We start from the raw sequence: 23,634 nt of genomic DNA on the forward strand, positions 1-23,634 counted from the left end.
GGTATGAGAAAGTGAAAGAAGCACATGCCCCTTCTCCCCTCTTCCTCCTGCCAAAAAAAAACCCAGAGTACATTCTCTGGCCCTTTTGTGGATTTATTTATTTGTTTGTGTTGTTTGTTTGTGTTTATAATATATATAATATAATTGAAATCCCAAGACGGTTGAGCCACTAGGAATTAAAGCATTGTTACAGCTACTGAGTTGCCTTGGAAAGAACCGTATGCAGTTTTACTATATTTAGACTGAATAGGAGGAGTTTCTATTTGGAATAAAGAACCTCGTACTTCTGTTGCCTCTTAGCATATCACAAGAGAACCACTCATGCTATTTTTAGCATAATCAGAAAACTAGGAAGTGAGCATTCTTTATATAGGAAGCATACTGAAAATCTGTTCCATATGATGTTTCTTGCTTTTATTGAATGATAATTGGCACTGAAAAGCTCATCAGTAATTTGGTTGCTTATAAAATGGCCAAGTTCACTGGCTGCCTGTTGAGTTTTGTCAATTCTACTCTTTGGTAATAGAAATGGTGCAAGTTTTACTCTTGAATTGAAACGTTTTATCCCAGCTGTGGTTACCATTTACAGTATTTCATGTGTATGATTCCTTCTATTGTTCCTATTCTGACTATACAAAATAAAAAATTCTTTCCAGTAGCACCTTAGAGACCAACTAAGTTTGTTCTTGGTATGAGCTTTCGTGTGCATGCACACTTCTTCAGATAATTTTAGTATCTGAAGAAGTGTGCATGCACATGAAAGCTCATACCAAGAACAAACTTAGTTGGTCTCTAAGGTGCTACTGGAAAGAATTTTTTATTTTGTTTTGACTATGGCAGACCAACACGGCTACCCACCTGTATTCTGACTATGTTCACTTCACTTTGAAATTTTTCATATTGTTGCTTTGTTTGGTGAGTGTGTGCGCTACACAAGCCATTGAGTTATGCTCACCTGCTGTTCACAATAGTTGAGAAGGGACTGCAAAGAATTCAAGAGATACAGTCTGAAAAACAAAAACAAATGCTAGCTCTGTCAGGAGGTACCACATGCAGCAGTTTGGGTTTTATTCATGCAGTGTGGCTCAAGATAAAATGGTTGTGCAGGTGGAGCACAAATCATATCCTAGGTACTGTCCACAGTATGTAATGTGGAAGAAAACCAGGCAATGCTGAATGTCACAGCCTCTGCCAGCTATGTACTGCAGGGGAAAGACTGATAAATACTTGAGGTGTAGCAGGGCAGGCAAAATGACATTTGTGTCCAAAAGCCATTTTTATTTCATTGAGAAGTCTCTCACCACCTAGCCAGTAGTCAACTGATTCAACATGAGACATGAGATTATTATTTTTAACCACGCCATACAAAATGCTTATTCTAGTCACTTTTCATTGGGCCCATATCCATTTTCTAAACTTTATCATTTGAGTTGGTTGCTTCAAAGCATTCTTTGCTGGCCACCACAGCAAAACGCAGTGTTTTCTTGGAGCAAAAGTTCCACTCGTTCTTTAAAGGTGGTTTCTCTGTCCTCACATTTATGGCATGAAAGGCTGCCTTGACTGCCAGTTGACTGGTTTTAATTCTCCAGTGGATAAATATATATTCAGAGGGCCATTGGTGTATCATCTTCAGTCATGTTGGCTACAGTTTAGAAATGGAAAATAATATTAAAGAGTAAAGGAGCTCACAGAAGGCTTTTCAGAGTTGCTTCAAATGCTCCTTTCCCCTGCTCACATTTTTAAGATGTGAAACCTGATTGTTTATGTGTCAATCATCCCTTTATCACTCAGTGACTTGCAGCCTCAAGTGGAGACTCACCTATCCATGAAAAGACACCACAGGTCAATCACCATACAGAGAACTTTCATAGTGCCTCACTTTGTTCGAAACATAGTGCTTTTCAGTAGAAGCAATTCACACATTCAGCCTTAATATACGTATACACATACAACTCATTTTGTGACAAAAGGTGGGGAATCACATCACTGAATGATTTCCTCCAGTGCTCCGCAGAGTACAAAGGAGCTGATTCAGTTCCAAAACACCAGAGAAGATGATCAGGAGTGATCATGTCATTCCATAGCGAGACCCCCAGAGCATTCAGCAACACATCCGGTTCCATCGGTTTCCGAGGTTGGACCAATCCAAACAGGCCCACCACCCTTACTGGGGCGAACTGCCACTGCCCCTTTCTTCCTTTCCTAATATCACTTTGCACCACTGCTTCCAGGAAAGAAAGCGCCTCACACACAACTTCCTGAGATGGAAGCAGCGGATGCTCCTCCTTGTCTCAGTCTCTTTATTCCCCAAGAGGAGGAGGAAGAGGGGGAGCAGCAATAACAGCAGCAGAACATCCAGCCAGTGACTATGTAGTTCACTGGTATGCTATTGCTACATGTACGTGAGAAAGCGAGCTCAAGAGTCTGTCCTCTTAATGCGCATTTGTGTGTGTTGGGACACAGGAGTTCCACATTCAAATACCTTCTTCGCTGTATAGCCAAGCGAAATTCCTTGGGCAAATAATGACGTTTCAACTTACATCATTGCATCTAAAGCCTAGAGAACCCTTTATGGCAAACATAAATATAAGCACCAATAGTCAAGAAAAGCTGCTTCAAGTGACCTGCGATTCTAAACGCACCGTCTTAGGAGTACAATAAGATAAAATGTGTTGTTGAGCCAGCGCATAAACTCTCTATAGGTATTAAGTCTCCTGGTGTTAAAGCTATTATCGTATGTTACACTGAGTTCCAAGGGGTGCAGGAGGAGTGGGTGGGATATCTCGGTCTCTCTTGTGAGTCACTAAGAATCCGAAGTACAAAGCACATCTTAAGCAAAGCCGTTTGAGATGATGATTCTAAGGATGGATTTCAGTACTTTATCCACTGTAGTGAAATGCTTTCTGTTGCTGTGGGACTGAATAGGTATTTGCTTTGCTTTTTCTTTTTTCTTTTTACTAAAGAGCTCAGCCTCTTCCTAGGGATATTGAAATTCCCCTTATTCACTCCCCGCATCCACCCCCAGTCTAAGCATCTCACATTCACCAGGACTTCTCTGATAAGCTGCCCTTAGCTTCCAAAAACTTCAAAGGCAAAGGAAAAATGATTACAGGGAGAGAGAGAAAGAAAGAACTGCACCTTGAGTTCACACTTCAAATGAGAGGGAGAAAATTGATTAAGAATGGGAGATTAGCTTAGTTTTTGATCTGCTCCACATTACAATTAGGCATTTCCTGTTCCCCGTGCCTTATTTTATTATAACATTTATTTAATACCAAGTCATAAGTAATTACCGGTACTGTCCAAATACTATCAGTAAGGAGTTCCCAAATATATTTTAGATGTGCCCACTTAGGAACCCTGTGGGATTTGTTTTTTAAGGATATCTAAATCTAGTGGCCATGCTGAATTCTATAACATCATGGCGTATCCATACTTAACTTTTGCCCTGTGCTTTCTAGGCGCAGCTCTGCACTTTAAAGTTCTGCGCCTGAGCGCTTTCTTTGTTTGCCCCGCTGCTCTCCCCAGGAAACCCCACTCTTTAACACTGATTCGGAACAAACAGCAATTCAGGTTTTCCTGAAATGGCAGGTTGCTATTTTCTCCAATTCAGCTGTAAAGAGTGGATTATTTTGGAAGTCTGGGTGAGCCCTTAGTTACATTTTTATGCAGGCCTTCCTTTTGTTTTGTTTTGTTTTTCTGAACCTGCTGACATTCTCAAATGATTCATAATTTTATAACCCTATCATTATAGCCCTTCAAGAAAAATTAAAAGCCCTGCCTCACAAGGAAGTTACTCCAACCCATTGAATAGCTTTAGTTGCACTTTCTGTATACTAGGGAGATTACCTAAATGAAATCTTTAATTTAAATGGTGCAGGGATGGAGGGGGTCCCATTCCTTCCATTGTCTGTGCATTCAGCATGCAATCCAGCAGCAGAGGGCTGAGGAAAGAAAAAAAATTATTGCGTCCCAAGGAACTCCTCCAGGAGCACACCACCCGTACTAGGACTGTATCAAGCCCTAAATGGTTTTGATTTTAATTTATGCAAGGCAGCCAAGCAGCATAAAACTGCAACGTGGTCTCTGTGCACAGTTGTTTTCCACCAAAGACAAATTAATCATGCTAATGGTCCCACGCATAATTTCCATGGAAGCAAATTAAGAAATGTGTGATCACTATACCATGGCCTTAACTTGTAACCTGCTCCCACCTTTCCTCCCCAAGTCTTCAGAGGCTTGGCTTAAAAAGTTATTTCTGCACTGAGATTTGCTTTTATAAGCAAACATTTTCATCTTATCTTATTACAAGCTTTTTCATGTTCCCTCCTCTGTGAATTGGGAATTTGTACATGTCAAAACATATGTTTTTAAATAGCAGGAAGCTTTTCATCTCTTCCATAACATTAGGGTTGTGTCATGACCCAGGGCTCAGATCAGTCTGCCTCAGGAAAGGAAGATGATTTCATTTCTGAAGTGGTTCTTGATATCCCCTGCTTCTTCAGAATCCCCATCATCAGAAAAGGCCATAAGACCACCAACCACTCGCTTTGGTTTAAGGAGGACACATTACTGTCCCATGTTCTGCCTGCTGCTAAATAGCCCATGTATTGGCAAACACTTGTAATTTTTACCCACTTCTGAGATAATACTGCAGAGATTGAAGCTTTTCAGCTCTGTTTAATCAGTCTGTGGATGTTCCAGACGCAAGGCTTCCTCTCATGGCCTTCCCAGCATGTGACAATATATATTTTCATTTAGTTTGTGCCGATTACCAGCTGCAGCTGTTGCGGTGCCATGTGCAGAACTCAAAGCCAGTTGGCTTTTTCCATGCTACTGCAAGAGTAGTTTCTGGAGAATTAGTAGTGCCATGCAAAAAGCCCACAGAGAGTACTGCATGTGGCATCAGCATGCCCTCAACTAGCTCATCGCATCACACCATGGCCAAAAATAGGCATGGATTGATTTAAATCTGCAGCTGCCTGGCGCTGAGAAGTTCATGAGATAATAGGCTCTCAGTGGCATTTCTACAGAAGCTGCTGTAGATTGAAGCTTCTCCCTGTACTTCAGGGAATGCATTTTTTTTTGATAAAATGCTGGAAGTTGGTCAGTGGAATGTGATGCTCAATGATGCTTGTGAAATCATCCAGTGGCCATTGACACATTTTTTAAAACTCTCTTTGATTTTCACCAGACAGATTTACTGAAGGTATTTTGTCACCAAGTAGGTCTAAGGACCACAATCCTTAGCTAACTTGCATGGAAATTAAGTGCAATTCAATTTGAAAGGTGTTTCTTTCAAGGAAGCAATCTTTGATGGAAAGGAAATGTACAGATCTTCCATCCAGTTAAAAGACTTCAATCCAGCCCCAATCTTTGTCAGATCAAGTTGTTCGCTTAGAGCTTTCCATTGTGCTGAAGCTACCAGCCTGCTTTTCTTTTTCATGGGACTCGTGTCAAGGTCAGGATATGACAAGACAAGCTAGATCAACATAGTAAGTCATTAAACTTGGGGGAATTTTACCTAATCATATTGCTATCAGCTCTTGTAGCATTCAACCAGTTATTTGTTTTTAAATTGATTCTCTGTTGAGATTATTGGAAAATGCGACAGATTGAGAAGAAAAGGTTCACAGAAGTCCATACAAATAGAATGTCAGTAATGTTTCTATATTGCAATATCACCTGCATTTATTCAGTGAAGAAAAAAGAGCCACATCAATCCTACATCTACCAGAATAGCAAGTTGAAGCCAAAGATAATCCATTAGAGCTGTGTCTAAATTTTAAGAGTAAAACCACTTAGTTGCTCTTTGAGTCCATTTATGAATCCCCTTCACTTTTTCTACAACATTATTTCTGCACTCTCCCCACCTTTCCCAGCCTCTGTCCTCTTACCTAGAACCTTAGCCAACTTTGTGATTTCTCCCTGGTTGCCTCATATATAGCAGAAGAGCTGCTTGCACGTTTCTTTAGAACTTATGCATTATTGTATTTCAAATGCACATCAGGAATCACCTGTATACCCTGATCCACACAAAACATTCAACACTAGCTAGATAATTAGTGTCTGGAGGTCACTGACTGTGATACGAACATAATGATTTTGCGATACCTTTTCTTCCCACCTGTTGACACATCTGCAGAGCCGAAATGGGTCTGTGATCTTTCTTCATAGCCTCAATTTGTTACCATAATACAGATTGTATCTAGAAAGAGAGAGAGATGTATTGGGAGAGATAATAAAGGCCTTCTGCACTGTGTTTTTTGTGGGCTTTTAACCAGCCAATATAGAACAAAGAAGCTTGTTGGAAATTACAGTGTACTGTGTACACTGCCATTTCAGTTGAAATTAAATGTTTTCTGATCAAGAACCATTTTTTTGGGGGGGGTGTGGCTTTCCTACATTATGACCATACCAATAATTAAAAGCAAAAGCCATTTAAAATACTGTACATTCAATCAGGCTCTGAAATGTTGTTATTATTTTGAACTAGAATAAGGAACTAAAATAAGACACAAGCAAGGTCAACCAGCAAGATGATGCTAGGTTTTAGAAAAATAATTATACTGCAGAATTTATGCTACTAGTATTGTAGCCAACTTAGCTATGAGAACACTAGTAAGTACTTTGATAAGGCAAACGGAGAGCCTTGTAAAAGCACAGGGTTTTGTTTTTTGGTATGTGTAATAGCTTCTCTGTATCTATGGCCCTTTCACATATTTCCGATTCATTGATTCATTCATTATCTATTTCCCCTTGCATGCAATGCTCAGATAACACATTATTCACATACCATTCACACACACACAAATACAAATAATTGACCCACACAATCTTAACAGTTGACCAACACTGACAGTGATACTTTCCTACTTCCTTCTCCCTCCCCCCCCCTTCCTCTCGCATAGCACTAGAATTTAAGGTCATCTGATGAAGCTTAATGTTGGAAGATTCAGGACAGATAATAGAAAAGTACTTCTTCATGAAGCAAATAGTCAAACTATGGAATGGGCTACCTCAGGAGGCAGTGATGACCACCACCTTGGGTAGCTTTAAAAAGAGGATTTAGACATATTCATGAAGGATGATGCCATCAATGCCTACTAACTAGGATGGGTGGGTTCTACCTCCCCTGTATGAAGCTATATGCCTCTGAATGCCAGCTCCTGTGAATCACCAGGGGTGAGAGTGCCACTGTGCCCAGTTGCTGCTCTGGGGCTTCCCATTGGCATCTGGCTGGATGGTAGTGTGAGATCAGAATGCTGGACTCGATGGGCCATTGGCCTGATCCAGCAGACACTTATATTCTAAAGGTCACTTATTTTCTAGTTGGACCATAATTTGTAAAAACTGCCAACTTGTTCCCCCCCCCCCTTTAACAGGAAATATAACTTTTCTCTAGTATTCTTCTCCGAAAGGCAGCTGTAAGTCAGTGTCACCTTCAGTTATAATCTGGGTGAGTGGGTAGCAGAACTTGATAGCTGTGGGAGAGATGGCGTCCTGGAAAATGTACTGCAGATTCTAATCCATACATGCAATTACTTTTTGTTCACCTTTTCCTACAAAGTGCAACAGATTTTAGTGACTTAAGAAACAAGAACTGATGGACAATACAAGGCTGATGCTGCCCCCCCCCCAAATATACAGTGAAATAATGGTAGTGTTGGATAACTTCATTTTCTAACATCAGAAATCCCCATCTCTCCAACTGCATTCTGTCCTGTAAATGCTACCCTGGGGTTATATTTCTAATTCCTCCTTGCTTTTTTCCATTAAACCTATGCAGATAAAGGAGCTTTCCTGAATGTCACCCAGACTTATATTTAAACAAATCCTTCTGGAATGTGTTGAGTCATCGGGCCCTAAATTGCTGAAAGTATGCATTTGTTTGCAGAGGAAAGGAATATTTGTATGCATTTGTTTGCAGAGGAAAGGAATATTTACCTTAAAATTAACTATGGCTTTGATTCATGCAGTGCTCAATACCCATCCATGCCCAGCCAAAAATAAACAGTGCTGTCAGCTCTTGATGAAAAAATACGGCCAATCGGGGGAAAGAATGATGAAGGCGATGTCTGAGTACCCTCCCTCCCAGTCATGTCATCATCCAGCCACAGGTTGTCAGAGCTGATAATGCAGACTGCTTGCTTGGTGCAAGGTTCCACTGTTGTGATCCTTACATCCAGGATGCAATGCGACCCTCTTCTGCAGTGGCCATTTTTAATCCCAATTCCCCTTACTGAATAGAGGCCATGTGTTAGCTTACGTAATTTCTCCAGTGTAACTCTACTGCAGTTTCACAAACTTAAGGAAATCTATTCCTTCGTCATTGCTTAAAGCAGTTTTGAGCTTCCCTAAACCTTGTTACCCAGGACCCCCAAAATGGCAAGAAGTCTCTTATATCTTCACAGGTTCCTGGTGAGCTCAGCACTCAGGACTGAAATTTTGTTGTTGTTGTTTAGTTGTTTAGTCATTTAGTCATGTCCAACTCTTCGTGACCCCATGGACCAGAGCATGTCAGGCACCCCTGTCTTCCCCTTCCTCCCGCAGTTTGGTCAAACTCATTTTGGTAGTTTCGAGAACACTGTCCAACCATCTCGTCCTCTGTCATCCCCTTCTTCTTGTGCCCTCAATATTTCCCAACATCAGGATCTTTTCCAGGGAGTCTTCTCTTCTCCTGAGGACTGAGATTACAATATCTCCAGTGGACAGAACCACACACAAGTTCTGTGTGCTATGTCCCTGCTAAAACCAGCTTTCCTCCTAAGGTAGGTTTCTCTCACCCCTCAGCCCTTCAGTCCTTCGGGGAAGTGTTCGCATGACACACCTACACACTGCGGCCGACACACTAACGTGTCACGACACGACACACAGTTTGGAAAGCTCTGCATTAGCCAAAGGAAAACATGTTTGGAATCTCCCACATGCTAAATTAATTGTGCTTCTTTTCCATATCTACCCCAGTCCAGCAAGGGAGACCCATATGCAGAAGCAGACTCCCACTTGTACTGCAGATGAGGATAAAGACAGACATCTGCCTTGCAATTATAATTCAAGACCAATTGAACTATTGGGATAAATATTTAAAATGGATGTGCATCTCCATCTGAGTTTGCTCATTGTTGCATAAGACCGATTGTGAATAGCCAGAGCTGGATCAAGCCATAGCTTTTGAAATGTATTTTTTTACCACTAAAAAGGGCTAGGATAGTGGTACTGAGAGCTACCAGCTGTGGAATCCATTATTACTTTTCTAGGGGCTACAGATTGCATATCCTAAAGGGACAGCAATATTGGATAAACCCAGGTTAAACCATCAGCCCCTGGAAAGTCGCTTCAATAATTCCTTTTGTTATTGTTTTGCCTTTGGTGTGTTTTATATATATATATAATATATATATATATATATATATATATATATATATAATATATATATATATATATGTATATTTTTTTGATTTAGCACTTCAAATTGTAAGGCAACAGGACTATATTGGCAGAAAGGTAGTATATAATTGTAGTAAATGTGTGAATACTGTAGGGGGCATTTCTTGAAACTGGGGATTAGCAGGTATTGGGGGTTTAATGGATTATCTGTTTTTGGTAATATTGTTCGGTTTATTATGAGTCAGAGTCTGTTTCATGCACTTCAGATGTATTCTTTCAAAGGTGTACTTCTGCTGCAGGGATAAATTGGTATGCCGCTGTTTCTGATGCTTGCGATAGGAATCTGTGGCTTATAAATATTTGAAGTAAAATAAATATTTCATTTTCCCAACCCTAGATAATCTGTATTTCATAACTGGGGGAAAGCAATTATTTCCACAGATGGCATATTCATCGCTTTGTGATGTGTGAGATATAGTTATGAGGATATTGTCTATCATGTGACCTATGTTGTCCCTCTCTCTCACCCAACTATTACTTTGTGGGGGGTTTTAAATTTTGTGTTTGTTTTTAACACTTTGATGAGATCTTGTGTGTGACTCCAGCATAAAATGGCTCATGTAGCCTCATCCGTAGGGGGCTAGCCCTCCTCCATCCATTATATACAGTGGTACCTCTAGTTACAAACTTAATTCGTTCCGGATGTCCATTCTTAACCTGAAACTGTCCTTAACTAGAGGCGTTCTTTTGCTAATGGGGGCCTCTTGCTGCCACTGCGCCGCCGGCACACGATTTCCGTTCTCATCCTGGGGCAAAGTTCTCAACTCAAGGTAACTCTTCCAGGTTAGCGGAGTTTGTAACCTGAGACGTTTGTAACTCGAGGTACCACTGTATAGACAATATACTGTGCGTGAATGGGATTTGCAGGATTCATGAGCATAGGCTAAAATATGGTTGCTAACAGTTGATAATATAGATACGGGGGGGGGGGACCAGTCACCTGAACTCATGCTAGCTTGCAAGGCAAAGCACGTAGCTCAGGAGAAGTCATGGAATTATTAACCCTTACACTGTACTGCAGATTTTCTTTTCTATTCGCCCTCCTTTCTTTGCTTCCAATATGTGACTCCTCCCTCCATTTTATTTCTTTCCAAAAGGCAAGTATGCTATGCGGGATCTGGTTCACCGGCTTCCAGGGGTAACAACAGCAACAGTTCAGGAAGCAAGGCCATGTCCGATGATACTGTCACTGCTATTTGTTGCACCTTGCATGAAGTCATCACAAAAAACATGGAGAATGCCAAGGCCTTACGGGACGCAGGAGGAATCGAGAAGCTTGTTGGCATTTCCAAGAGTAAAGGAGACAAGTACGTTTTGCAAATCATCTCGTGCCTATTAGCTATAATTTAATTAGTGCTTGTCTGCACTAATGATTTTCTGGAGAGCTGTCGTTTTTCAAGTGTTAGTAAGCTTGACAGTTGATGAGGAAAGCGGGGGGTGGGGGTAGTAAGTGGATAATTTCACATCAAAGCAGCTGACTATTGTCATCTGAGGCATGTTATTTATCAAGAGTAGCTTATAGTTTAGCCTATATCTGCACTCGCTAGTATTACATGAACTGATTATAACTGCTAGTATAGGAACAAATTTATTGTTTAGAAAGTACATTCTCAGTTAATTGCAGTTGCTTTTTTTGTTTTTTTCCTCAAGAGCGCATTCCCACCAAAGATTATAAAGAGAAAAGGCGGGGGGGGGGGGAGTATGCTGGGTACTGGAGTCAGGCACAAATCCCAGTAATGAAAAAGCATAGTTACAGGTGGGTAGCCGTGTTGGTCTGCCATAGTCAAAACAAAATCAAAAATTCTTTCCAGTAGCACCTTAGAGACCAACTGAGTTTGTTCCTGGTATGAGCTTTCGTGTGCATGCACACTTCTTCATACCAGGAACAAACTCAGTTGGTCTCTAAGGTGTACTAGAAAGAATTTTCGATTTTGTTTTGACTATGGCAGACCAACACGGCTACCCACCTGTAACTGGAACTATGGAAGGCACCACATTGAGCTGCATGAAATGGAAGTCCATAAATCTCACAAAAAACTGGCACAGAGGTATCTGAAGAAGTGTGCATGCACACGAAAGCTCATACCAGGAACAAACTCAGTTGGTCTCTAAGGTGCTACTAGAAAGAATTTTCGAAAAAGCATAGGTTATTTCAAATGAAATTTGAAAGACCCAAGTCTACCATACCTCTCATAAAGTGCTGACTGAATTTACGATTATCAACTTCTTCCTTGAGATTCCAGTTACTCCTAAGTATGTTTCCTCTTCCCTTTTCCTTCAATAGGCACTCACCAAAAGTAGTGAAGGCAGCATCTCAGGTCTTAAATAGCATGTGGCAGTACAGAGACCTGAGAAGTCTCTACAAGAAGGTAAGATTTATTTAAATTCTTAAAATTAGTATCTCTTAGGGTGTGGGGTGCGCTTTAGAGCAAAATCAGCAATGAACCAAATATTGGAAATGTTGGCGTAAATACAAGTTTCTGCCTACTTGGGCACACCGTGTGTGACTGATCATGCAGGAGGCACCGTTTCAAATTTCATTGGGGGATGTGGGGCAAAGCATTTCCAGTAGGGGAAGGATATTTTGCTAAGGTCCGAAGACTGGTTCTCGGATACATTTGAACATCAGTTATATGAGAAGCAGTATATCTTTAAATCATTTATTTCGCTAGCCACAATGGCTGTGTTCAGCCTCTATTTTTGGAGTGGAGAGTGCCATTGCATTCCCTAGGCATCACATTGGCCACTACGGATGGGATTTTAGCTCTGATCGAGTTAGGCTGCCCTTATGGTCCTGCACTCTTATGATTCATAATAACTGCGGGAATGTTGTAACCACGGAACTGTCACTCTTGTAGAAAAGAGAGGTCAAGGAGGAAAGAGCCTTTGCTGTACCTGCCTAGTGCACAGGCCCATTTAATAAATAAGTATCATACAGTCAGGGACCGAGCCGTGGATAGCTCAGTAGAGCTTGAGACTCTGAAGGTCGTGGGTCCGCGTTGGGCAAAAGATCCCAACATTGCAGGGGGTTGGAGTAGATGACCCGCCCCCAGGGTCCCTTCCAACTCTACAATTCTGTTGTCAGTCTGTACAACCAGTGAGTTGGCCAGATGTGGCCACTCCTGAGAGACAAATACATATTATTGTCTTAAGTGGCTTAGAACTCATATATTGCTCGGAATAAATTCATAATGCACATGCTACGTGAATAGCAACAGGTCTAGCTTTTCACGTAGTCCAATCTGAGCAGCAGCAGTAAGCCATTTTGGGGGAGGCATCCATTAGCAACTTCTAACAGTTTTAAGTGCTATGTTCCTTTACATATTTTGCCTACAGGCATTTCTTTAAGACCATTCAGAAGTGGAGGAAGGTCCCCTGTAGGTTTGTCCTATTGTTTCGGGGGGGGGGGGAAGCTATGAAAATGTCTCCACTCGCTGTATTGCCAGCAGGCTGTTTTTAGAGCCTCAGATTGGCTCAGCAAATGGTAGGAATTGTTTACAGGGCTTTTTCTTAATAGTTCCATTTCTTACCAAGTCCACCAGAGGTGAGTGGGGCCAAGCATTCTTCCCACTCTAAATAAGACCAAGCAGTTGTCTAATAATCTGCACAAGAAAGTAATGCTTTTCTTTAATAACATGTGTGTTGTGCTAGTAGTGTTGGTAAACAAAGGGATTTTGAAAACAATTATCCACAGCTTGAAAGGATTAACTTTTGCACTTGAAGAGAAGATGGGCTTTGCTTCTATTCTATATTAGCACATTTATAAGATGCTGAACTGTAATGCGAGATTGGCTGGTTTCATTAATACGCACTATTAGAAGGGCATAAACAAACAATGAGTTTCCTTAAAAAATCTTGTAACACAAAAGTAACACATTAGTAAACTTGGATTTGCATAATCAGTACAATATTTTATCCAGTGTACATGTATATACTGGAGAGGAAGCTCACCCTCTGTGTTTACTGATGCCCTCCGTTCCCAAGGCAAGATTGGATTAAGCTAGGAACAAAGAGGCCAGTACTACCAGAGATGAAAAACGATGCAAGGGGAATAATAGTGGCACAATGATACCAGTTTTTTAAAAAACAACAACAACACAAGTATCCTACCAGTCAACCAGTCAAAAGAAAACTTTTCTAAAAGCAGCTAATAGCACAGTCTATACCTGTCTGCTCAGAAGTAAGTTCCATTGAGTTCAGTGGGAATTACTCCCATGTAAGTGGGTATAGGATTGCAGCCCAAGTGGCCAAAATTATTTATACAAGCCAGGGAAATGAGCAGCAGAATTGCAGACAAGACTCCATGTAAATAAGTGCAAATAAGGTACATTTACGGGTTTGGTTGTTAACACCATTGCAGCTTCACATGTTTTTGGGGTCATGGTAGAAACCTCAATGAAAACTCACTCCGTTATAGCAGCAGCAGGAAGAGAGAAGGCAGTGCCAGAAGTTAAAACGAAAGGGGGTTGAAAATAAAACCACATTTGGGCTGCTGCATACATTCATTGCAGAAGGATATATTGTCCCTCCTATCTTTTTTTTTTAAAGGATACCATACCTAAGTGGGAAAAGGCAACTAACAGTCACGGGGTGAAGCATTCTTATAAGAAAAAGTAACATTTCTAACTCAGAGAATATGATAGAGACTTTTCAAATTATAATGGCTATGGGAGAATGAAGAGAGGGGAAATTAGTGCTCTTGCTGTAACACAGGTGCATCGAACAAACAGGTAGTATGTTTAGGGTAAACTCAATAAATTATTTCTTCAGACAACGCATAATTACCGTGAGAGATTCACTGCCAGAATTGTCGTGACTTTTAAAAAGGGTTGAGAATGTAATGGGTTTGTGGACCACTACTGGCCTCAATCAGGGGTCGGCAACCTTAAGGCCCATGGGCCAGAAGCAGCCCACGGAGCCCAGTTAACCAGCCCCCCAAGCCGCCCCACTCGGCAAGTCCCTGCGCACTGCGCTAAACCGGCATGGCGTGGAGACTCTCTTCCGTGGCTCCGAAATCGCTTCTGCGCATGTCCAGATGCCGATAATCACTTCTGCACAGACATGCACAAACGTGATTTTCGGCTGCGCTGGTCCGGCCCCTGGAGGATCTCCGCGGGAGTGATCCGGCCCATGCCCAGTAAGCCTTGCCTGACCCCTTCATGCTCAGGGATGGGACTGCTTCAATTGTAAGGGTGCTGGGGAAGAAGCAGGGGATAGCTCCAAATTTAGGCTGCAGTCCCTATACCCACCTGGGAGTAAGCCCCATTGAATACTGTGGGACTTCCTTCTGAGTAGGCATGACAGGAATGCTCTGCAAGTTTAACCCAGCAGATCAGTTGTTCCTGGAAGCAACAGAGTGTGTTCCCTTCGTATTGGAATATTACCTTTGTTTTCAAGTTGATCCCAATATTGTTAATAGTTCATTAAATAAGGATGAATAAATTCCTGCCCTCCCAGAGTGAGGGCTGAAGCAGGGGTTGTTTTCAAGGGATATGCCTGGCAACTTCATATGTGGAAGGGTGGTTGGGGCAGGGTAGAGCCCTTAGCATACCTCTGTGGGGAGTGGAAATAATTTGGACTGTAAGGCTGGCTGAATACCATTTATTCATGTAGGGCATATCATTAATTGTCATCAGCTCTGACCAAGTTAAGAGATGTTTTAGTAGTTTCTTTTTTTAAAAAAAAAAGGTATGTACTTAATATTTTCTAGTTGAACATTCACTTCAAAAGTAGCACATTTGATGCTGTGGAATACTGAAAAATTACCCTGCCAAACATTCATATGATTTCAAGGTGCTCATGCTTTTTTGTTCACCCTGGCTCTGATTCTCTGCACAATTTTCTACTCATCTCTCCGCCCCCCCCCCCGGCTCCACTGTGCTTGGCCTTGTTTGCCCCACACGCTGCAGTTCTTTCCAGCTCCGTAGGTGGGCGGCACCATTTTGAACCAGTTCAAGGTTTCCAAACAACCTTCAAAAGCTGTGTCCTGTAGAACATTTTGCAGTAATTCAGGCTGGACATCCATGGTCTTCATTAGTGGCAAGGCCATCATTCTCCAGGAGCAGCTACGGCTAGCGTTCCAGGCTAAGTTGGGGGGAAAGCATTCCTACTGACTCCCTTTTGGGATTTAACGGAGCACAGCTGGGTATAGCAGCAGCCCAAGACTGTTCTAGCTGATCCAAGCATCAGCGCCCACTTGTTTAGAACAGTATAAGCCACCAACTACCTTCTTCACCAACAGCATCTCTCTCTAGTCTGGACTGGTCTTAAGTTTATTTATCCTAATCAAGGCCCGTCACTAACTCCAGAACCGTCCAGAACGTGGTTTGCCTTCACCTGGTTTCCACTGAAAAAGTTGTTTCCCCACAGGTTTTTAAAATCACACTTGCAGCAATAGCGTGTGAAGTCTTTCACCTATGTACTTCACCAGTGGGCACATTTACAATATTACCCATGGATGTCTGGCTAATACATTACTTCTGTGGTATAGTAGTCATGTTCATTGAAGAACTACAAGGGAAGAAAGCTTTGCCTATAGTTTCTTGTGGACCAGGAACAGAGGACAGCAGCCATCCAATTTTAGACCTGGAAAGAACTATTTTATTCCTATGATAAAGACTAATATTCCTTAGGCATATTTTGTTTGGATTGGGCACCTTGGAATATATAGTGTTTTAGAGTAGGCTGCACTGAATTTTTTTCTGCCATAGAAGTGCATCTGCAGCAATGGGATCTATTTCTGTCTGTAATTTAAAAGTTGTTGTAATTGTGCAAAAAAAAAAAAAATGTGGCCTAGATTCCCATATTTCTATATCACTGTAAAAAAAAAAAAATCTCATTGAAATAAATGATTGATTGATTGACTGATTGATTTATGGCAGCGGGTGGCCCCAGACTTCAGAGTGGCTGAGGACAGAGGATTTTCACCTACCAATCATTCTGAGTCATGGCACGCTCAGCAAACACCTCCTCCCAGAATCAAGAAACCAGAATCTATTCCCAACCCAGGTATTCTGGCTGTCAGCTGACCAGTCTTGAATTGTGATTTTTTTTTTTTTTAATTTCAGTACTTCTTTATTTACTTATTATTCTAAATTTAAATGCCACCAACAATGCCTCACATAGTGTCTAACATAAATTATAACACAATTAAAAACGTTAAATGATGTTGAATGCATACCTAGATTTGCATCTGAAAGAGCACTGAAGAGTTTATTTAAATATTAGTATGAACCAGAGTGCAAATGCAGAAGCATTGTGTAGAATATTTTTTAACATCATTTGCAACACTGGTCAATTATTTTTTTTTGCACCTCATGCATGTGGGCAGTGGAATTTTCCACTCTCATGCTATTGTTTACTGGCAGTGAGGCAAGGAAGGACAGTACAAAAAGAGGGTGGATATATCCTTTTCTAAGAAATCCATCCATGTTATGTTGTATATGTTTGTCTTCTGAAATTTCCTCATAACTCAATGCTTTGTTAGTTAGCAGAGAAATTTCTTTTAGTCAAGCATGTTGTTTTGTGAACTAGAATTTTCCCCCCTTTTGATAGTATGGTATGAGTAGAAAGTTTACTTGTCTAATTTGATCCTCGAGACATACAATAAAGACTAAAAGATGGGGCAGAGTTATAAATAGTGACTTGCGTGCCAAGGCTCCATGAACCGCAGTTCCCCAGTGGTTAATAAACACACCGACATGAGTATTTAGGTTTATTAGCTCAAATAGGCAACAATTTTATTGGTTACAGATGTGAGCAGTTTGGCTTAGGCATTGGGTGAAGCCAGGCTATATCTTGACTCCCGCCCGTCTGCAGGGAGTCCATCTAAGGTTAAACCACCAATAGGGTGAGCCCTAGTACTTACCATCAACTAGGGGCACCCCGAGGGGTCCCCATTGGGGTCATGGCATGGCCCCAGCCCACATCCAGACAATAGGCAGGCAGAAGCTGCAACCTCCCCTCCATATGAACAACGGCTTACCAATGCCTAACCTCACAAAGGTAAGGCGAAAACCAAATGGCTGGTACCAATTTGCCGAGTGGAAAAAATTTCTACCCGGGCCTCAACAATATGGCAGCCAACGTTTGTCCATAGCAAGGTTGTGTCAGAGCAAAGCGTGAAAAGAGAGGGGTGGGTTGGGAGATCCAGTGAAAGGGTGAGAGAGGAAGGCCCCCTGACCTGTGGTGCAGTTAAATCTCCATGGCCACGCCCACTATCAACGCTGATTGGCCAGCAGGGCCACACTGGGTGGCCCCTCCCAGTGCCAGTCACACGGCCAGGACGGCATGAGGGGGTGTAAACTTCCCACCCCCCATGCCAATCACTGCAGGCCCCTTGTATACTCAGCCACAACACTGCCCCACCGAAAAAGGTGAGTGGACATACACTATTAGCAGTGATGTGGCAAATAGAACAGGAAGTGTACTCCCTTGTCTCTCAAGACAGACAGGTTGTTGTTGTTGTTTGTTGTTGTTGTTTGTTGTTTATTACTTATATCCCACTCATCTGGCCTGGCCTCCCCAGTCACTGGGCGGCTCCCAACAGAATATTAAAAACACAATAAAACATCAAACATTAAAAACTTCCCTAAACAGGGCTGCCTTCAGATGTCTTCTAAAAGTCAGATAGTTGTTTATTTCCTTGACATCTGATGGGAAGGTGTTCCACAGGGCAGGCGCCACTACAGAGAAGGCCCTCTACAGGATGCCAACAACTGTAGTATCTGTAACCTCAGGTACTCTTCCCTGGGCAACATGTGATCAGGACTAGTCTGAAAGGTACTTACTTGTACATAGATATTTACAAATATGAAGACCCTGGTCAGTTTTGAGGAACCTGCAGCCCCCTGTCATCCCTGATCATTGTCCATGCTGGGCACTGGAACACTTCAATGTCAGACAGGCGGCCAGGTTTCAAAAGTAGACCATGGCTACTCTCTTTGAGTTGCTCAACCAAGAGTCAAACCTAATGTCAGCCCTTATTATGAGCCAGTGTAGTGTAGTGGTTAAGAGCGGTAGACTTGTAATCTGGTGAACTGGGTTCACGTCTCCGCTCCTCCACATGCAGCTGCTGGGTGACCTTGGGCTAGTCACACTTCTTTGAAGTCTCTCAGCCCCACTCACCTCACAGAGTGTTTGTTGTGGGGGAGGAAGGGAAAGGATAATGTTAGCCGCTTTGAAACTCCTTCGGGTAGTGATAAAGCGGGATATCAAATCCAAACTCCTCTTCTTCTTCTTCTTTGCGGGTTGCGAACGGCACGAGTTACGAACGCACCAAATCTGGAAGTAACGGAACAGATTACTTCCGGGTTCGGCAGGTCGCACATGCACCAAATTGTGACCTGCGCGTGTGCAGAAGCAGTGCTGCGGGTTGCGGACTGTTCAGGATGCGAATGGGGCTCCGGAATGGATACTGTTCTTATCTAGAGCAGTGTTTTTCAACCTTTTTTGGGCAAAGGCACACTTGTTTCATGAAAAAAATCACGAGGCACACCACCATTAGAAAATGTTAAAAAAAATTAACTCTGTGCCTATATTGACTATATATAAAGTAATTTTCCCATGGCACACCAAGCAACATCTCGCGGCACACTAGTGTGCCGCGGAACAGTGGTTGAAAAACACTGATCTAGAGGTACCACTGTACTCCACTTTGGCTATTAGCTTCAGTGCAGGCAGAAGGGACACATTTTACAATGCAGCAAAGATCCAACTAGCAGCCAGAGAGCTGCCGTAGGACTGCAAGGAATAAGAGGCCAGATCCTGCTCCCAGAGTCCCTGGTTAGTCTCCTAGCATCTTACAGAAAAGCTGCAGGTACCTTTTTAATGCAGATAGGCCTTTGTAAACAACAACACACACAATATTAAAGAAAAGTAAAACCACTGGGTTTCCTCCAAAAACCCCCACTAAATTCTCTTGCTTCCAGTTAGTCCTGCTAATTAGTACTTTGTTTTTAATATAAGTTGCAAGTCTGATTTATTTTATTCATTATGAGACACATTCAGCCCTCACCAAAGAAAGCTTCCATTGATTTGGCTGTAATGAGAACAGCTCTCAGTGGTTTTGTGTTAAATTATCAGATGTAAAGCCTACATCACAGTGTACATAATGTATTCAGAATGGAACAATGCCATAAGTGCACTATGAACACTTTTCTGCTGCAACAAAGATATATAGTTTTCAGTAAAAAGAGCATTCATTGTGTATTGATACGCCTTTAAATTTTTTAGAGATATGAACCCTATATTTCTATCGTCATTTCACGATAGTTAATTATTTTCTTTGCTAGGGCTATATTGTAATACAGCAATTTTAATCATCTTGTATCATAACTCGGCAGGGGAGAAGTATGTAGTTAGCCTGGTTTCATCTTCAACATCCTGTTCTTGTAAATCTGCAACGGTGACACCAACATTAAGCAGAACAGACCCTGATTTGTCTCTAAACATACAGCACAGTAGGCAGAAAATCACAAATAACTGATTGAAACCAATATATTCAGAATAGCAAGTGTGCGTGACTACACAAATACCAACTCTGCATGATTGCACAATTGAAAAGTGTATATAGAAATTGATAACCTCAGTTTTTGCAGAGGGTGCTTTCTTGGAGCAGAGGTGGATTTAGGGGAGTGCAACCGGTTTGCCCACACTGGACACCAAGCCAAGAGGGCGTTGTGGGGGGGGGCACTGCAACAGTGACTTTGAGTGAGGGGCGAGGGGGCCTGGATTTTGGGATCACACAGGGTGCCACTGAAACTCAAAAGCTCCAACTCGGCCACTGCTTAGGATCCCTTTTTTAAAAAAGGTGTTCCACAGTGGATAACATAAGGGAAATATTCTGTGGGTCTCCATTATGAAAATCCAATTCACTCAGACCATGTTAGCCTAAATCCCAATACTTCAATTTAACTAGATTTTGATTTAGTCTGATCATCTCTCTAAAATTTTCTATCTGAATGTTTAAACACAACATACACAATTACTCATTTGTCTTTCCAAATGATATTTCTGCCAGCCTCCTTGAATCTTTTATTCTGGATGACAACACTACAAAATAATCTTTAAAACTGATACACTATACTGTCACTTTTTAAACATTTGTCACAACTTAAAAGATTTACACCGCAAAACTGGAGACTTCCTTTTGTGTCATCTGTATGCCGTTTATTGGACTAAAGCTGGTTTCACCTGCATCAGGTGAATTAAAAAGTTATGCCAACCTGCAGGGTGACTGCTCTAGTTTCACTGAGAGTGGAAACTTGGGGCCCAAATAGAGTGGGCTGTTTATGCCACAGAGTCAAACTTACAGAGTCCCACCTACATTCCCAACATTGTTCTGCTGCCTAACTAGGTTGCGGCAGTGTTGAGAAAGGAGCTGCATATATAGTAAAGACCAGCACACTAGGGTGGCATTTAATTAGAATTGTCACTTATCAAAAACCATGTGAATTTCATTATCTATGGGCAGCTTCATTGCTTAATAATTGCGCCATTTACTTACATATGCCATTGAGCCATCATAGATGAAACATCAAAGCAGGATTTTCATACCCCCTCTGTGACACAGTGCTTTCCAATGGAGTTGGGACACACATTAAGTTGTGAGTCATCAGGTGCTGAGTGATGGGGAAGTGATGCACATACTGTCGTGAGTTAGCCCTGTGTCTTGCTTTCACATACCAATTTAGTATGGGTGCCCTTAAAAACAGAACAGGTTCTCATTGTGATTATGGGTAGAATCCACAAAAGGCTACTGGCATACAGTTCTCATTGAAGTCCTTTTCCTGGGGACAGGTTTTATGGATTGTCCCAAATGTGAGTCAACACACAAATGATGACAGTATAAAGGAGTGGGTGATCTGACCTAGTGAATGCATAGACGTTTATTTCTGCTTTGAATGCAAAATCACTAATCAAGGGCTCTTTCACAAACAAACTCCGGAAAATTCAAGCCTAATAATTATGTCTATTTTTTTTCTTATCTTAACATAGCATAGCATATTATCTTCAGAATGAACATTTAAATAAGGTAAATCTAAGCGAGTGTGTTTTAAGGCTGCTTAAAAAAAAAAACTACCAAAAATTGTATTATTTAAAAACCTCCAGATGTAGTGAACAATTTCTAATTCACTTGCATAATCTCCAGTGGCTTCTATACATTTCTGAAAGCCACAAGTTTATTCTGCCTGCTTACATGCAGATTTAGGACCACAACAAATTTCAGGGAGCTTTTCACAGCTTTAGTTATTAAAAGGCCCTATCTTTGCAGACAGTAGTGTAGCTTTTGATCTTTCTGTAAAGAAAGACAGACAATTCTCTGTACAGCACAGCACCTTAGTCTGAGTAATTGACTGACAACCTTCCTTTTGAAGTTTGTTATTTAACTAAGTCTCAAAACTTGCTCCAGGCAAGAGAGAGAGAGAGAGAGAGAGTCAGAGGTGTCTGAAGGGCTTGTGTAGGTCAAGGCTGCTCTAACTTTCTAGTCCATTCAGAAGTACAGAGATACGCCTTTGGAGAAGATTTCTAATGTTTTTCAGGCAGTCCCTTCAAATTACTATGATTCCTTCACAGCCCACCAGCTCAAACCATTCCAAAGGTTTCACAGTGCAAATAGCATCTTGCACCACAATGCTTCCCCCTCTAGGCAAATGGTGAATTTTGTATGGTGTACACTGACTCACAGTACTTCTCCAAGGTTTCAGCCAGGAGCCTTTCCCAGGAGTTGGAAAGCCAGGAGATGCCAGGGCTCTGCCACTCAGCTATGGCCATTTCCCAAAGCTGAACAGCAGAGGGCTAGCTTGTGCTCACCCCTTTTTATCTCACTTAAGTGGATCACATAAGCAAATCCTCAATATGCCCTTATGCCCTGACCCTTGTAAAAGGTTTTGCATGTAATGGACCCGTGAACCAGCCCCAGGTACAAAAGCAGAACTGCTGCCAGAGCTCCTTAGCTGGCACAAGGCTGTGCCCACAGTAGGAGCAGAGGAGATATCTTGTATTGCCATTCAAGTCGTACTCTTAAGCTCAGAGACGCGAAGTTGCATTGCTGTCATGGTATCATTTCCAGCTCCCTCTGCTGATATTCCCCTACCACGGTACAATAAAGCCAGGCATAATGCCTAGTTATTTCCTGCTCTTAAGGGAAATTAAACAAAGTGACCAGTCCATGTAGCTGGAGAACATGAATTCTGCCAGAACCATCTGAGTGAGTCAATGATAAGCTGCTAGTTTCAGTTCTTTCATATTCAGTGTAATCTAGTTACACACTTGTTCAAGAAATAGCTCTGGGAATAATGGCTTATTGGTTTTCTTGCTCACAATTTGGGGGAAGGGGGAGCTGGCTGCTGTTCCCTGAATACAGATATAAAAGATTTTTTTGTGATCCTGTTTTTAATGGCTGCTGCTTTAGTTCATTTAATCAGAGGTGAATCAACTAAAATTTTAATCACAGATTAAACTTGTGCCCTTGAATTAAACAGTGGGGAGGTGGACTTGCACACAGCTGAGTAGGCTGCACAAACTCTCTCTCTCTCTCTCCTGTGTACCAAGATTAATAATAAAAAGGGCTTTCCTTCCAACAATGAGTGATAATAAGTTTAATAAACAAAGGCTATCTTACACGTAACAGAAGTGGGTCTTTGTTCTCTAGATACTCAAAATATGCACCTGTGCCATTGGATAACATGCACACTTATTAAATTTGCATTAACTCACCCTCTAGCTTTAATTTAGTTAATTGGTTAATCAACTAAAACTAGTTGACAGCCCTGCTTTGTTCCCTCTGATGTAGAACAGAATTTAAATTTTATTAGTCGCATCTGTGACCGTTGCTATACCATTAAATGAAATCCTTCCACTACTTGCTCAGAATGCCAAGTGTACACTTGAAAGGTCAAGGTGTCCTCAGTTACTCTGTGGAAAATGACACAGGGGTTGCAGGAGGAAGTTGGAGTCAGTGAAAAACCTTCTTCCTCCAGCTGGAGCCTCTGCTAGATCAAAGTTCCTAGAAAGAGGAAAGAGCCCTTCTATTCACAGAAGGTCAATCTTTACTCCAACCCTGGTCATCTCTATATGTGAACAGATAAGTTGCCCTCAGTCCATGCTTAATATTCATAGCTTCCATACATAGCATAATCCTACATTTGGAACCTTGAAAAAGAACTGGAACAAGTTCACTCT

General features: G+C 41.7%; 1 protein-coding gene and 1 long non-coding RNA gene across 2 annotated transcripts in view; one reads left to right on the top strand and one right to left on the bottom strand.

Annotated features, from left to right (window-relative positions):
- CTNND2 (catenin delta 2) overlaps nt 1–23,634 on the top strand; it is a 481,608-nt gene that overhangs the window by 429,591 nt on the left and 28,383 nt on the right. The window contains 3 exon segments of the mRNA XM_033154385.1: nt 10,548–10,583; nt 10,586–10,757; nt 11,735–11,819. Of these exon segments, the coding sequence (XP_033010276.1) occupies nt 10,548–10,583; nt 10,586–10,757; nt 11,735–11,819 (293 nt within the window).
- Nucleotides 870–23,397, bottom strand: LOC117049591. The gene is made up of 4 exons (XR_004427008.1): nt 23,292–23,397; nt 20,957–21,153; nt 6,115–6,208; nt 870–1,007 (listed from the first exon to the last, which is right to left on the bottom strand). It is a non-coding gene; the product is annotated as an uncharacterized LOC117049591 (long non-coding RNA).

This window comes from Lacerta agilis, chromosome 7 (genome assembly GCF_009819535.1).
Source record: "Lacerta agilis isolate rLacAgi1 chromosome 7, rLacAgi1.pri, whole genome shotgun sequence".
Taxonomy (NCBI): domain Eukaryota; kingdom Metazoa; phylum Chordata; class Lepidosauria; order Squamata; family Lacertidae; genus Lacerta; species Lacerta agilis.